We start from the raw sequence: 17,228 nt of genomic DNA, 5'->3' as shown, positions 1-17,228 counted from the left end.
TGTATGAAAGAGGATCGACTCAAACAACCTCGCCGATGTTTCGTAGCTAGACTCTAAGCTTTTAAAACTTACCAAATTGCACCGCTCGTACGAATAAAACGGGTTGGACAGAGACTTGTCGACCAACGATTGCACTGTTTTCCGGAACTTGATGGCCAAAATGTCCCCGAAGTAAAACTCGAGCCAGTCGTCGATCGCGACCGAATGGGAGGAGGGATACACCACGTCGACTCCGCACATGACCGACACCATTAAGGGCGAGCACAGCGTCACCCCGCGGATCATAAAAGTGATCCGGTTACGTACCATTTCGTCGTAAAATGTCCAGTGTTCGTATTTCTTCGCTTGGCATACGCTGGTGTTATGGATCGACACCTTTTTCTCGCTCCTAAATTGATTAAAATTACACCTTAATTTAATTACATCTTCAAAGACTACCTTAGCAGACTTTCGTTTTTTAAACACATTTATTCTATATATGTATAGATAGACTCTGTGAATATTTTAACTTATATGCTTGCGATATTGACATTAATTCAACTTGAATAAGTTTAAAAAAAAATAATACTAAATAAACTGAAATAGAACTGAACTGATCAGTGATGTGGTGTTGGGTTATTCTTATTGTATTTTATTAATGTAGGAAATTTTGTGTATTTCCTTTTACTATTTATTTCAGTCATTTTTATGGTATGTTAAGTTAGTATCTGTGAGTGGCCTGGTAGCTGTTGATACTTGTAACAAATAAATAAAGAAATTAATTAAAAGTTAGGCAACATAACACATTGAACGTGCTTATTACCTGGTGTTTAGGGCTGCGCCCCTTTGAACCGGAAAGGCGACGTTCGGAAAGAAGGCGGAGCACATGATGGCTTTAACGAGACCCCAAGAGTTACTGTTGTGATTAAAGTCCTCGATTGAGTAGTTGTTGTTTACGAAACCGACGGCTCGTAGTTGTCCTAAGGAGAGAAATGAGTGAAAATATTCAATTTAATGTCCCATGAAAAAGGACTGGTTAATTTTACCTAAAAGTTGTCGTCTAGTGTCTAAAACACTGTACATGGTGGTTTCCGAGATGAAGTACTCGTAACAGAACTGTTTGGAGCGCCCTCTGGTTACTTCGTCCTGGATTAAATCAATTTTTGTTTAGTATAGGGCGGCATTTATCGATCCCAAGAGGATACAGATCGCATGCTTTTAATGATAATCTCATGTTGTCACGTTTTACCTCCTAAGTATCATGCAAATTAAATTTACCTACTATAGAATAATTTTTCGTTTTGTAATAATTATATCTGGTAATTGTTTCCAAACAAATCCACATAGATAAGATTTTTTTGTATGATTTTTACATAGCTTTATACATTTTAATTAGGTGCCCTTTTGAAAGGAAACGACAATTATTATGACTTTTAGATTATTTTCATTTCGTTTTAACTGTGTTAACACCTCAAATATTATTATCGTTAAATAATATTTATTTAACGATTTTTTTAGTAAATTTTTGGTTTTGGTTTATTTATCAACCGTATATCTATTAAACAGTAGAATATATTGTAGCGAAATTCTAGCTAAAAACTACAGAGATTTACAATAATATAACCTAAATAACCTAAATTGGGACTCTCAAACAAGATGAACTACTTAAAAACTAAACACTATAGATAAAAATAATAAACCAAACGTAAGTAGAACCCTAAATAAACCCTACGAACGAACGAACGAATTATACAAACTTTAACTACAGAATACTAATAAAAAGAGTACAAAAACTAGGAAAATAATTAACGTATTTATATTTTCATAATAATATGAATATCATATACTATTTTGTCCATATTATCAAATCTAATAACGCTATTTTTAAACTAAATATTTAAATGAATCGTGAATTTCGAAAAGGACTCAACTCGGATTTTGATCAAATTTGACTTTTCCGCAAATTTTTCAGGTTCAATAGTAGGCCAACATTTTATGAAGGAAAAGGGCTCATGTCTGATTTTGTTCTTACAAACTCGTGGTTTTAAAACAAAATTTCGGGTGGGTCCTTTTCGTAATGCATTGCGACGCATTTAGTAAATGAAGCGCACTAAGAAGGGGATTTCTTATTTTTATAAGACGTGAATTTTATTGGAGTATAGGCATCGTAAAGTTTGCTTGTTTCAGTCGCTTTACGACAGTTGCTTTGTGTACGTCAAGTTTGTCATTTGAATTATATTATGAATTATAGTAAACAATCACATATTTTGGGTGCTGTTTTGTTCAACGTTACTAGTTTTTTTTCTAAACAATGAGTGAGTCTAGTAGTTCGGACGAGGCAGATACAGGAGTAGAAAAAAAGAAGCGAGGAGTAAGAAATAGTGAAATGTATAAAAATGTAATTATCAAAAAAGCCGAAGTTAAGGGACTTGCACACACAAACACGTGGGTAAAAATATTTCTTGTAGGAAATCTGGGCCTAGTTGTAGGTAAGTGTATACCTATGTTCTATTACATAATTAAAAAATAATAGGAGATGTGGATAGAGATAGATAAATAATGTTATTTATTTAGTAGATAGATATTATATTTAATATATAATATATACAAAAATGGTTTTGTGAAAAAATAGTTTTATCTTTCCAGGTGCATTCGAAAATGTTTCGATCTTTCCGATGATGCCAAAAAAGCAATATTGAATCGCATAAATGGTTTTAATACCAAAGATGAACAGGACATATATATTCAAGGATTGATGGAGGCGTTCCCTGTGAAGGATACTTCTAAACGTCAAGAAGTTAAAATTAGTAAGCCAAAGAGTTACTCTTATAAATATTTTATCGAAGCAGATGGAAATAGAAAAGAAGTATGTAAAGTAGCCTTTCTAAACTTGCATGGTGTTACCGATAAGAGAATAAAGAGAATTCGACTACTAAAAATTGCAAATAAAAGCCCCCACGATATGCGAGGAAAATCTGCCGGGTCTAGAAGCAATGTAATGCCCGCAGAAACATGTGCTTTAATTCACAACTTTATCGAGTCAATTCCTGTTAAAGAAATTCACTATTCAAATGACATTGTAAAAAATACTTATCATCTGTTTTGAATGTGACAAAATATCCAGAAAGCAAAGTAAATTATCAGTTTTTTAGAAATTATTTCAATGTAAATTTTGACTTGGCATTTGGTAGGCCACAAATTGATGTGTGCTCAAAATGTGAAGAAATTAGCGTTAAGCTGAAGAATCCCCATTTAAACGGTAATGCCAAGAGGGTCGCCAGTGCGGAGCTAATCATACATAAGCGTCGGGCATCGAAGTTTTTTAATAAAGCCAAAGCTATTACAGAAAAATGTAACGAGAACGGCAGTACCATTTTCGAATTGTCTTTCGATTATATGCAGAATCTACCACTGCCAGTACTTCCAGTCCAAGAAGTGTTCTATTACCGCCAAATTTGGGTATACGAATTCTGCGTACATGACATGAAAACGGGGAAGGCAACTTTGTATTCCTATCATGAGGGCCAAGCGTTGAAGGGACCAAACGAAGTAGCTTCGTTTTAAAATGACTTTATATGTAAAAATGTTCCTGAAAATATTACAGAATTACATTTATTCTGCGACGGATGTCCTGGGCAAAATAAAAATAATACCATAATAAAATATCTTATCGCTTTGTCACTTATTTGAAATTTAAAAGTTTTTCTTTATTTTCCCCAAAGAGGTCATTGCTTTAATGACTGTGATAGAGATTTTGCAACCATAAAGCGTAAGATTAGAAGAAAAGATCGTTTATTTACTCACGAGCAGTATACGAATTTAATACTCAGTAGCACTAAAACAGACGAATTTTGTGTAAAAACGATAACTTATATCGATATCATTTATTTCAAGGCATGGTGCAAAGTACACTTTAAAGCAAAACCGTTATCAGAAAGATGCTATGGAAAAAAAGTTGCTAAAGAAAACAGAGTATCTTTTCAAGTTTCAACTTTTTATGAATTTGACTTTAATCCAGAAAAGCCTGGAGAAGTTTTATGCCGCCCCTTCATTGACAGCGAAATTAATACTGAAACTTTTAGCCTTTCAAAAACTAAAGGTATTTGTGCTAATCTTCCTACTGTTGAAGACCTTCCATGCTACTCCTCAAAACTGCCAATAAATAACTTAAAAATGACTGACAAGAAAAAAATTTGGCAAGGTTAAAATGTCAAACAAAGGTTGTGAATATTAGGAAAATTCATATTTTCGTACTTCAAATCAGTCAAAAGCAATTCCGTTTTTAGCTTTTCCTGGAAAATTACGTTTTTGCGAGATAAGCCCTTTTCGAAAATCACGATTCAAATATAGAATTATATCAAATTTAAATAAACAATGTTATTATATTGAATATACATTTCCTGCAAAAACTTTGTTTTTTATCAAAACAACCCTTACCCCCCCCACCCACCCCAAACATTTGCCCAGTAAGAAATTCTTTTGAAAAATCACCCTTTTTCGTCTATAATGTCCAATCTAATAGCCCTGTTTTTGTATAAAATATTTAGGAAAAAGTCCATTTTGAAGTGAAGCCAATATAATATTGAAAAGTTTTTAGGAGTGATGCATTTGGGCAAGCGTTCTTGTCATCATCAGACTAGAGTTACTTAACACACACACAAATTCCGAATTTTTGAAAATGTTTAATAACTTTTTTAGTATTATAGGTAGAAGCATGAATTAAAAACTGCTATGTAGACTCAAATACACATAACATTTTTTACTAGAATGAAAAGTCTCGAGATCCTACAGGTTTTTTGAGAAAAATTAAAATCTCAGATTTTTGCCATCATTACACTTTACGAATTTTTCAACTTTTTATTATTAAAGATAGAAATATGAATCAAAAACTGTTAAGTACGTACGAATACAGAGAATATTTTTTAAAGGAATACAATTTTTTGAGGAACTATTAGTTTTTGAGAAAAATGAAAATTTCACATTTCTGTCGTTTCCATGATTAGAATAGTTTCCAAGAATTTTGATAACTTCATTAGTATCGCAGGTAAAGACACGAATCAAATGCTGTTAGGTAAACCCCAATACAGATAACATTTTCACTAAAACGAAAATTTTTGAGAAACCTATAGTTTTTGAAAAAAATTAAAATTTCAGATTTCTGTCGTTTTTATGCAAGTTTCCAAGAATTTTGATAACTTCTTTATTATTAAAGCTATAAACATGAATCAAAAACTACTTCGTACGTCCCAACACAGAGAATGTTTTTCACAAGAACGAAAATTTTTGAGAAACTAATAGTTTTTTGAGAAAAATTCGTTTTCGTGCCTGGACCGGTTTTCTTACCTGCCATTTTTGGAAAACCAATAAATAAATGGCGTGATCGCTCGGCACGGATCCCAACAGTTCGCGTCTTTTAGCCGCCGCGACGGTTTTCAAGTTCGCCTGGGGTGGTAGTTGAAACGGATCCCTACAACAAATAAACGAAACGATTACCAGGATTTCGGACGAAAATCATACGGAAAATTGCGTTTACCTGTGGGCCATACCGGCGCAAATCGTCAACATCGGCTCCAAACACTTAAATATACAGGCCAGTATAAGCATTTTGCCTAGACGCGGCTCTAAAGTTAACTGGGCCAAATACTCGCCCAACCTGAAACGAATTTTAATTATTAAACGATTTGAGTTTTTTTTAATGGTGATGGAGCAAGTATATTATGCACACTCTTTCCCTCCTACACCGGTACGTTCACCATTTAAAATACATAAAAAAAGTAAGTATACTTAAAAAAAATTTAAGGGTTTGAGTCGATAAACCAATATAATTTAATTTAGCTTAAAGCATAGTATATATAGTCAATGGTATCAAAGGCCTAGCTGAAATCTAGCAAATCCGTACAGGCAGTTAAATTATTTTCTTCATTGCATCAGATATAATTTACCATATTTAGGTGTAGATGAAATGGAATTATGTTATTAGTAACTACAAATTGATTTACTTGTTGATAAATGTATTTTTCAAAAATTTTAGACTATATAGGCCTTAGACTTTTAAAATCTCTTGGATTTTTTTTGATTTGAAAATAAGTTAGTGTAATAATAGCTTTCTTACTATATGTGTGAATGGATTGAGGTCCCTATTACATTTATTAAATTTATATTTTTGAAATTATTGGGCAAAAGACTTATTGTTGCACAATTGAAGTTTATTGATATTTTTCCAAAATATCTGGTTATTGTTATTCGCTAAACCGTAATTTTTTCTCTGATAGTAGCGTGTTTCGTATAGTTTCTCAATTGTTTATAATAATTAAAATTTAGAAGTTTTATTTTTAAAAAAATTAATTCATTATCTATAATCTAAATTAGTTTAACTAACTTTAGTTTTGTAGAGCTTAAAAAGGGGCCATAAAAAAGTGTCTTTTGTTTTTCCATATCTCTTTAAATAACTTCAGAAGAAAATAAAAACGAAATCGACAAATTTCGGTTTTTAGGCATATTTCCGAAAGTACTCTGAATTTTAAAACTTTCGAGACGGCATATTGTTAAGCTTGAAAATGCTCTAATTCGTATCTCTTTTGACATCCTTACACCTTGGACACACTATATTTCAATTGTAAATTATGTATTCAGCTCACTTGTGAAGGTCTTCCTCCTTATCTAAGGCTCCCAATGCCTGTAAGTTCTCGACGGCCACCTGTACCGCGTTCGGGGTGGGCGGATCCGGTGCCAAACACAAGAAATCGTAAATGTTCATCGATTTCGGGGCGATTATTTTCGCGTGAAGACACAATTCCTGGCAATAAAAAATAAATATTACCTTGATGTAGTGTAATATTTATCTCACAGCGTACCTCCAAGGATACCCTTAGGATCTCCGGTACCCGTTCCTCGGGCATATGTTTGAAACGCTGTTGCGAGTATAAGCGGAAGCAGAATCCCGTGCTGACCCTTCCGGCACGCCCTTGACGTTGTTTCGCGCATGCTCGCGATATCCATTGGGTCTGTAGGACGGACAGTTTGTTATACTGAAAAAGAATACGAATTATACATATATGAATTTTAAGTTGGGTCTTTCTGACCCTTAATTCCTAACTAAGTCACTTTAAACAAACATACTACCAGCCATTTTTGCACCGACTATTATTTAAGCTAATTGTCCTTTAAAGCAGCGTTAGCAATGTTGACGCTTTGCACCATCTTTTACTGGACACGTATGTATCCCTTAAAGCGCTTTTAGTTAGCTCAAATATTGAAAAGAAGACTGAAGGTGTTTGTATACATCTTATATACCAGAAAAGCAATAACATTATTTAAATGAAACCCAGCAAGGAGCAACGAGAGGGTAAGGTTGTAAACACGTTTAAAAATGAAATAATTCAGTATTTACACCGATTGACAGTGTTTTAACAGCCCGGAAAAAAAAACGGTTTTTTTCCTGTTTTATTCCGGAAGTGTTGAAAAAAACCAAAAAAAGGAAAAATTCTTTTTTTTTTTAATTAAACTACAACCAAAAATAAGAAATAAGTAAATTAATTAAATTATGAAGATTCATCAGAACCAGAACATTCAAAACTAGATTCTAGTTCTGCATCAAATGAATCTTCAAGATTAGGGGCCTCGTTTGAGGTATATTGACAGAGTAATTGGTCATCATCATCATAATCGATGACCAAAGAAGCGGCCTCGATTTGTAAGTAATACAGGCAATCTTCGCTGGAACATTTTTTTTTCGATGTCCTCATCGAATAGGTACAGGTTGCTGCTAACGGCTACTAATTTTTCCACTCGTTTACCTAACAATCTTTTTTTTTGAGTGAATAAGTTGATATGTTGACCAGTTTCTTTCAGAAGCTGCCGATGATGGGATTAATTGTAGTAACCGAGTTGCTATTGGTTGGTTTGCACAGAGACCTTTCCACCATGATACTGGATCACAATCGTTTTGACTTGCAACTTCCCACAAAATTGGTCTTCCGTAAAAACCTGATTTTGATTTATACATAGCCGCGTTAGCAATCACTTTATCAGCTAGTAGATCAATATGATTTGACATATGTTTAATAACTTTAAGGCAGTCCAGGCAATCCTCGTCTGAAAGACCCTCTCCTCTAAATCGAGGATCTACAAAATAAGCGGCCTTGTGTAGATTCTTACAGCAAAAGTCAATTCTTTTTGCTACTTGTTTCAGTATAGTATTTGAAGTACTGCTATTTATTAATGATGAATGCCTTTTTAGGCTATCGATTGTTTGAACTTTTATGTCCATTAACACTCTTGGAACAAGTGATAAATTAGGAGAATCTCCCTCTAAAACTTTTATACCCCTGGCTTCAGAAGTTCTCCTGCTATAGTAATATCTTGCCAGAACGTATCGCCAAGGATTTCTCTTCGTACTGAATCTTCTATTTTGACGTCTTCCGAAATGACAGTTTCTTGTAAGGCAGCTTTGTTAAGTTTTAAGGAGCTGAAAAGAATCTCGTCTCCTGCAAATCTGGATTTGGCATCTTTAAAGCAACGGCTTTATTTCCATACTTTTCCTTTTGTTTTTTGCGAAATACTGCAAAGGAGACTCGTGTTTGTTTTAAATGTTTTTTACAACCGTTTTAGCCTTATTTCTTAAATCAGATAGCCGAGGAATCCTCATAATATCTTTTGCTAATAAACTGAGCCCGTGAGCAACACATCCAATCGTAAAGATGTGAGGAAACTCAGATCTGACCATATTGCTAGCATTATCTGCGAACCCGTAATTTCTGTGACATCCTGTATATTCACAAAAAAATTAATTCCAAGAGAAAAGTTAGTATGAACCCTTAACTAAAACATACTGAAAGTTCCACCTTTTACAGCGGACCTAAATATGATTTATTGGGAATTTCCAAAAGTGGTTTTTGAAATTGTCATTTTTTTCATTGGGTTTTACAGAAATTAGGGGTCACTTTGACCTCTAGTTTCTGAGCTATCTTGGACATTTAGAAAAAAAAATCATTTTAAACAAACCTGTTCAACTCCGTTTAGAGCGGTCCTAAACATGTTTTTTTTTGAGAATTTTTAAAAGTGGTTTTTTTCACTTGGTAACTTTGACCTCTAATTTCTGAAACACCTTGTACATTTACAGAAAAAAAATGCCTTTTAAGAGAAAAGTTTAAAAATGAATTTTTAGTCACAAGGGTGAACTTACCGCATCATAAACCTTCTCTTTGGCCTTCCCTACGTCGATAACAAAGACGACGTCCTCCACCGTGATGCTCGTTTCAGCGATGTTCGTGCTCAGGATTAATTTCCTTTGGGGTAACGGTTTGAACACGTCGCACTGGTCCTTCATGTTCATGCTGCTGTGCAGGAAGAAAATCCGATACTCGGAGATGGGCAGGCCGGAGTCTAATACGTTGTCGTTACACTGCATTATCTCGTCATAACCTGCAAGTTAACAGTTTAGTTTTTTCGAGGCTAAATAAGAAGCAATGGAGTTAATGTGGAATCACTTGTAGATTTGAGAAAATGGTTCACCTCGGGCGAAATTAAATTTAAAATATTTCTTACAGGACAACCAAAGTGTTGAAAAAATCAATTTTCTGAATGTTCTTATTTCGGTGCTAGAAAAGTGCCTGGAGGAACTAAAGGTTTTAATTCAGAAAAGGGGAATTTGGTTTTCTCATTAATTCCTTGGAAAACATTAATCACTTCCAGGAATTTAAAGATAGATCTCCTGTACTTATTCTACTGACACTTAATAATAATAATACATAAAATTTATTACTTTTTATAAACAAGTACAAAATACAATATAAAAATTAAGAAATACACAATGTCTATGAAAAATAAAAGGCCGTGTTACGTCAGTATTCTGGTACGCAGACCAGATACTGTTTAGACGCTCTCTAAAAAAAAAGTAAAAAATATAACATTAAAAAAATTTGCTCTACAACCAGTATCAATATGTCAAATTACAGATCATAACAGTTGAAACTTAAAAATACAAAAAGACATTTAGCGACATCTCATAAAAAATCAAAATAAAAGACCAACTTTATTTACTGACGTAAAAACAGAATGTCTTTAGTTTTTCTTTGAAAAATAAAACAGGCCAGATCAAATGATGTAACCTTTAAGGAATTCAAACTGAAAGCTAAATTATATGAAAAGCTTCGTTTAAAAAGTTCTTTTCTGTGTCGAGGAATAGTAAGAAGATGTAAATTGCGTAAGTTACGATTATTGTTGTTAATTCTAAAATCTGCTCTATCATACAAGTATTGGGGAGATTTAAATTTTATTAGCTTGTAGCCCAACGAATGAGGTGCAGTTTTCTGCGGTTATACATATTAAGCCAGCCGATGTCTATAAGCTTATGAGAGATCCGATTTCTGCGGCGTATCCCAAAAATAAGGCGAAGGCACGCATTTTGTACTATCTGAATTCTACGGGAATCAAACCGATCCAAACATGGGCCATATACTGTCACAGTGGTTAAAGTTTGATAGCACTAAGGAGTCACATAGATGTTTTTTTTAATTTTTGATTTAAAAATTTTCTTTGATTATATATAAGTTTGAGCAACATTAAGGACTTTTCGGAGCTTTTCTGTGATATGCTCATGAAACCGAAGATCAGAGTCAATAACAAGTCCCAATGATTTGGACGTGTTAGTTAATGAAATGGTGAAGTTGTTAATTAGTATATTAAGCTCGTTGCTAACACTCAATCTATTATTTTTTATCTCCTTCGAATACAGTAACGGATGATTTTGAAGGGTTTATCTTTAGATCGTAACACGTTGAGATTTCTATTATACTTTTTAAATCCAAACTTATATTTCTATTGGCAATTTCTGTATTATTTGGGTGAAAGTGAAGATAGAGTGATGTCGTCCGCATACAAATAGTAGCTACAAAATTTTAAAAGCTCTTTAAATCGACATGTTTAAATTGTGTACAAAAATGGCCCCAGGATACTTTCCTGAGGAACACCTACTAATAAAGGTGCTGAGTTAGTTTTTATACCATTCAAAATGATCTGCTGGCTGCGATTACCCCCAAAAATGATTTAAAAAATGTTATTGCATCTCTTGAAAATCCTATATAACCTAAAATTGATAATAAAATCCTATGATTAATTACGTCGAATGGCTTTGTGAAGTCTTGTTTGTTGTCCTCTTGATCCCACGCTCGGAAAATGTCATCTGTCACGTCAGCCATAGCCGTAGCACAACTATATCCTTGACGAAACCCTGATTGTTTGAGTGACAAAATTTCATGACTTCGAGAATTTTGGAAAAAACGGGAAGAATGCTTATTGATCGGAGATCTTTTAGTTCCTTTGGTTGAGCTACTTTGGCCAAAGGAATAAAAGACTAAGGCGAGTTTCCACATATTTGGAAATACTGAATTTTTCAAACATTTGTTTATTATGTGAAGCACAAAGGGGACAATAAACTTCTTTAGTTTTACCTGGTAAAAAGACCAAAATCGATCCCCGATCCGAATTGGCATGAATATACTTGATCAGCTCGGTAATCAGATCGTAATCGATGAAATCGTCCGGGGTGGACATATCGTACAGTTGCAACAGAAACTGAGAATCTGAAATGCAATAAAACCCCTCAGAAAAACCAACAAAAACGATTTTTTTTTGGTGCAAACTTACTGTCAGTATCAGCAGTCGATTTCTCTTGGTTCTTTTGCTCCCTGAAAGAACTAAGCATCTCGAGGACGTCCCTTCTATCGGCGAGCTGTGCGTAGTCCCACGCGGTTTTGCCCATCGCGTCGTAAACGTCCAAATTGGCCCCTAAAATCCCGATTTATTTTTTTACATCAAGTAACGGCTGATTTATTGAGTTGCTTATGACCAACTGACCTAACGTGAATAATTTGGAAATGAACTCGATGTCTCCCAGATGGCAGGCGATCATTAGGGCGGTCCAGCCGCGGTCCGAATGCTGCTGGTCAACCGGCACGTCTTCGGTGATGAACAGTTGCATCAAATCAGCGGTCGCTTCTTCGTAGTGTACGTTGTAATCGTAATCGTCGCTATAATTTTCATTTTTTTTTTAATTATTTTACATTTTGGGTATTTTGGAAAACTTTTTATAACTTTATTGGTATTGAAGTTAGAGACATAAATCAAAAACGGGTATGTACATCCGAATACAGAGAACATTTTTTATTAGAATGAAATTTTTTGAGCAATCAATAGTTTTTGAGAAAATTTAAAATTTCAGAATATTGCCTTGTTTATGTTTCGAGGATTTCAGTAAAATACTGATAACTTTTTTACTATTAAAGAACCAAAGACTGTCAGGTACATCCTAATACTAAGTACATTATTCACAAAAATATTTTTTTTGAAAAACCAATAATCTTCCATAAAAACCCAAATTACCCCACCAACAATTATTGTTAAACCTACTAATCTCTCACCTATAGTTCATGTACGCCTCCAAAGCACAATTCAGATTCGCCTGATCCTGTTCAGACAGTTTCGGCTTTTCAGCAGCGACCATCGTGTGCGACAACTGCGATTCCCGTTTCTGTTGCAGCTTGGCCATCGCGGATCTCATATGTCCGGTCATAAACTGCGTCATGCTCAATATATCGCCCAGGAAAAACGTCTGGATCGGGTAAAGTCGCCCTGGAATCGACAGGACCGCACTCGAATTGAAATACGTTTGGAATTTCGTCGTGTCCACCGTGGCCGACATCAAAATCACCTGGAACGGCACGTTTAATAATGCAAAAAAAACGTCAGGCAATAATTTTACTAAAAACCTTCAAGTTGGGGAAATTTGACAGGTTCTGCTTTAAGCAGATAAGCAAAAAATCGCTCAGCTTATCACGCTCGTGAATCTCATCGACGATGATGTACGAGATGTTGTGTAAGCACTTGTTGCCGCACATAAGGCTTCTTAAAAAGACCCCCACCGTGCAGAAGAGCAAATTAGTATTAGGACCTAAAAATGCAACAAAACTAAAATGGCACTTAACAAAAGTGTAAAAGCATACCGCTTTTAGACTCCAGGCGAATATGGTAACCGACGGCGGCCCCCAACACCTCACCCCTTTCGTAAGCCACCCTTTCGGCCGCTGCTATGGTAGAAATCCTTCTCGGTTGGGTGCAAATGATCTTGCAAGGTTTCTTAAGCATGTAGGCCTCCTCTAGTAAATATTGAGGTATTTGGGTGGTTTTTCCTGAGCCAGTTTCCGAGCAAATTATGGTCACCTAAAAGTGCAATTAACCCACAAAAAAAAACATGTGTTTAATTACCTGGTTCATGTGAATCACTTCCAAAACGTTTGCTCTCTTTTCAAAAATGGGCAAGTTGCTTCGGGTTTCAGTCATTTCGGCATTCATCATAGTCCCGGGGGGGATCACTGGTTCGGTGTCTTGCAGTCTCCCATAAACCTTATCGCTTCTTTTCATTGGCCGAAAGTGTTGGGGCTCATTTTGCAACTTATTGCCTTAAGAAACAAATTATATTGAAGCGCGTATTGCATGAGAAGAACCCCCTTGTAGCTCACCATAATTTTTGTCGAACTCTTGCAGCTCATTGTAAATCTCGTCGCACAAAAAGACATGGAACGATTGACTGGCCGCTTGTTTAGGTTTCTTTTTCAGGTGTAACTGTCTATTCGGCTCCCTGCCGTGTGATTTTGACACTAAATTCGTTAGTTGGGCCTGAAAAGGCGGACTTTAGAGGTGATGAAATTTCGCAGGTTCAGTAAATAGGGAATATTTTTATCCGGGACATGTTAAAATGGGAGTGACCCCTGGTTTTATTGAAGAGCATATTAAAAAGCGGTGCCCTCAGATTAGGGACCTTAAACTAGATTTGTTGCCAGTTAAGGGTGTACAATCCTTAACCGCCTCAGTGGCGCCAGCGGCTTATTTGTAGTTTTATTAAATGGACAAAATATCAATTTCATGCAACTCTTAAAAACCTTCAGACTTTCCGCAGCCAGATCAGCATTTTTTTGTGGTATCAGCCTTTTTTCGAACAACCAAATTGGCTCGTGTGTGAAAATTATTATATTCGTATTAAGATTATCGAGAGTAGCGCACTCATTTTCATCGTCATCGTTTTACCGTTTAAAACCTTTTACTTTATTTTTAACTTTTCCATTTTATTTGTAATCAAGTAGTTAGTTGTGTTTTTTAATATATCCAGTATTTTTTAAAACAATTCTTGCCGGAGTTTTTTTTAATAAAAAGAAGCTATAGCGCACAAAGGGTAAGACTATTTCTTTTAAGATAAGCATCAACGGCGATTGTAGGGATGATTTTTTAAGGCCAGATAACTGGCCTAGAGGGGTTATCTTGCGAAACTTTTGGTTAAATAATAAACGCAAGATAAATTTTCATCAAAATCAAATGAATCAGACCATAGTTTAGTGCGGAATGGGCCTTCTGGTTCAGGTGTTTGCGTGTATTATGCTAATACAGGTGGTATGAGAACTAAAATAAAAGATTTTCAGCAGGCACTTAGTTGCTGCTGCTATGATATTGTTATGATTGCAGAGACTTGGTTAACATCTGAATATTCAGATGTTGAAATTGGTGTATCAAACTATGATTTAAATAGATATGATCGTCAAATGGGTACGAATACTACCAAGGCTCGTGGAGGTGGTGTATTGATTGCGGCTAAAAAGAGTTTATGTACACATAAGAGTCCGGCTATCTCAAAAAATATTAATAGGGACAATTCGTTCTGGTCGTAGTCCTAATTGTAAATTGCCTAGTCAAAAGATAAACAGCTTGCTACAGCAGATAAGGGATTTTCTGTTGAGTATGTGGGAAATGCGCATGGTGTAGATTTGACAACTGTATTGTGGAAGGACAACAAAGATGTGCGTTTGGCTTCTACATACGTCGGGGTACTACCCTTTAAAAGTGCTCTCCAAGATAAACAACCATCAAAGGCAACAAGATATGATTGGTCTGCAAAAAAGTATGTGCAAATTGAATGCCCCACCATCATACATGAATATAATTATCACATGGGCGGAGTTGATCTAATGAATGGATTACTTGGAAGGTACCACAAACTGATTCATAAAGAATCGCCGCCTTTACCAGTGTTTCGAGCACAAGTAACTGCCGTACTATGCGTTAACGAAGCTGTCAGAAAACGTCCTGGCAGGCCTTTATCTGCTTCAAAGCAGGAAGAAATGCAACCTGCAAAAAAATCTAAGACATATATCCCCAAGCCAGATATCCGATTTGATGGTTTAAACCACATGCCCGACCTTTTGGATAGATCCGGTAAAAGAATGTGTAAAAACAAAGGATGTAAAGCTGAAACTCAGTTCTTTTGCACTAAATGCAATTTAAATTTGTGCCTTTCCTCAACTAAAAAGTGTTTTCAAGAGTCTCATACACAATAAAGCAGTACACTAATCTTATTTTTTTGTATTGAGGCACAAAATATACATTTCAAGTTTAATTTCGCTTTTTTTACCCTGACTATTTTTGTCCCTTTAGTCGGCAGGTCTGCCTTAAGACTGGGGGAGGTTTTTTCATCCCCAAAGCTTTAAAGGTTTATGATAAACTTTTTTTAAGCCTCGAATTCATTTTTATGTTATGAATTTACCCGCCTATGATTTTTTTCATAAAATAAAAATTGGCCCTTTAGAGGGTTAAGTTTTCATCAAGCTATCTAAAGTATGTGATTTTTAAAAGTATTATTTCAATGATTGGTGTAATAAAGCAATTTAAACTAACCACCCCCCTTTACCTTGTAATGGACATACTTCCGTTGCAAATTATTATAATCGGATGGAAAAATATACTCAGTCTTTTCAGGGTCGGCTAGAAATTCACTAAAAATCTTATCGATTTCTATCCGTAAGTGTTCAGGGGTTGCCTCTTGGATGTGCTCGTCAATGACCAGAGTATTTCTGGACCTCCCTTTCGTGTTAACACCGAACCTTCAAATTGCACTTGTGAGCAACGGACTTCAATAGCCGAATTAGAACCTGTTACCTGACATTCCCTTTACGGAAATTGCGAAATGATGATGGGCTATGTGGGCTCCCCGGGCTATCCCTAGGGTTTGAATGGACCCTTCTTATAATACTCCTGTCTTGATAACTCATTTTGTGATTTTTTGTCTAATTAATATTGAAGTAAATGGCAACTATATAATGCATGATGCACTTAAACTATTTATTTCTTAAATAGAAACTACTAATCATAAGTTTACAAGAAAATTTAAATTCTACATAACCTCAAACTTCGATGGAATTTGACAAGTGAGTCAAAAATATGACAGTTGATTTATGGCGCGATCTCACTTTACACTCGTGAAAAAATTTAAGTTTAATTTAAATTAAAATTTGACTTATATTTTAAAAAACACACACAATTTTTTTATTTATTTAGATTTATAGTAAATCGAATGCTTGTGTATTTGAGCCACCCAGTACGCAAAAAAATCTCGAGACACGCGGTGTTGCCAAACTATTCAAGCAAATTTGCCTTAGAAGAGGTTCAAGATGGAAATATTTCTCTAAATTCGGGTACAAATGTGGTTGATGTGGCAACGGTGCCACGGTTCGCGTCCATTTTACGTAAAATCCCGCTAAAAATCTTGCTGACGCCGATGATAGGGGGCGAGGAGGAAAGCGCGGTTTTTCTCTTGGGGACCCTAGGGGCCCCATTTTTCTCTAATTAAGATGGAAATTGTGCCAAAAAATTTAATTTGAACAGCCTATGTAGGCAACACAATGGACCCCAAAACATCTGACTGTCGATCAGGTGATTAGCATCGAATTTCATAGCCCTGAAGCTCTTACGGGAAATCAATAAAAATCTATATTTGTAACAGAAACTGCTTGGGTTGTTCAATTAGATGCACTTAAAAATTATGTTTTAACCCTATTATGTGCCCATAAGAGAGATTTCTGGTATAGGCGTCACCCCCGGAGGCCCCAAGACGCACCTCAATTTCCCTATGAATTTCCATAAAACGCGAACTGGAAATGAATGTAGTACTTACCATAAGGATGTTCTGGAACAGACACTAAAAAGTATTAACGATAATATGGAATTTACGAAGGAAAAGCGCGTACCACTAACCGCTGCCCAAAGAAACTGTTGAAGAAAATGCGCCAAAAAGTGCGTCGACTCAAGTGAGACTGAGAGGGCGCTCGTGTGCATAGAAAACCGTTAAATTCAAATCGGTAGGCTGTCACTAAATGACGTAAGGGTAAGGGAGGGGGTAACCAAAAAAAATGCCATTTTCTATTTGG

The 17,228-nt window shown here is 35.4% G+C and overlaps 1 protein-coding gene across 2 annotated transcripts in view; it reads right to left on the bottom strand.

The window, feature by feature from the left end:
• Positions 1–17,134, bottom strand: part of LOC126741707 (3'-5' RNA helicase YTHDC2-like) — a 32,745-nt gene extending 15,611 nt beyond the window's left edge. Inside the window, exons 1-18 of one of the 2 annotated variants that reach the window (XM_050448244.1) lie at positions 15,961–16,218; positions 15,713–15,905; positions 13,497–13,653; positions 13,243–13,436; positions 12,981–13,197; positions 12,747–12,928; positions 12,399–12,688; positions 11,836–12,008; positions 11,626–11,766; positions 11,430–11,561; positions 9,164–9,402; positions 6,834–7,007; positions 6,618–6,775; positions 5,513–5,632; positions 5,323–5,446; positions 1,026–1,125; positions 803–959; positions 73–388 (exon numbers count right to left, since the gene is read on the bottom strand). In XM_050448244.1, coding sequence (XP_050304201.1) covers positions 73–388; positions 803–959; positions 1,026–1,125; positions 5,323–5,446; positions 5,513–5,632; positions 6,618–6,775; positions 6,834–7,007; positions 9,164–9,402; positions 11,430–11,561; positions 11,626–11,766; positions 11,836–12,008; positions 12,399–12,688; positions 12,747–12,928; positions 12,981–13,197; positions 13,243–13,436; positions 13,497–13,653; positions 15,713–15,905; positions 15,961–16,073 — 3,180 coding nt within the window. In that variant the 5' untranslated portion in view covers positions 16,074–16,218. Of the gene's footprint in view, positions 1–72; positions 389–802; positions 960–1,025; positions 1,126–5,322; positions 5,447–5,512; positions 5,633–6,617; positions 6,776–6,833; positions 7,008–9,163; positions 9,403–11,429; positions 11,562–11,625; positions 11,767–11,835; positions 12,009–12,398; positions 12,689–12,746; positions 12,929–12,980; positions 13,198–13,242; positions 13,437–13,496; positions 13,654–15,712; positions 15,906–15,960; positions 16,219–16,975 lie in introns of those variants that run through there. The other variant, XM_050448245.1, reaches the window with a different exon arrangement.
• Positions 17,135–17,228: the final 94 nt, after the last annotated feature.

This window comes from Anthonomus grandis, chromosome 10 (genome assembly GCF_022605725.1).
Source record: "Anthonomus grandis grandis chromosome 10, icAntGran1.3, whole genome shotgun sequence".
Taxonomy (NCBI): Eukaryota; Metazoa; Arthropoda; class Insecta; order Coleoptera; family Curculionidae; genus Anthonomus; species Anthonomus grandis.
Note: the sequence above shows the minus strand (reverse complement) of the source record. Positions and strands in the feature narration are given on the sequence as shown.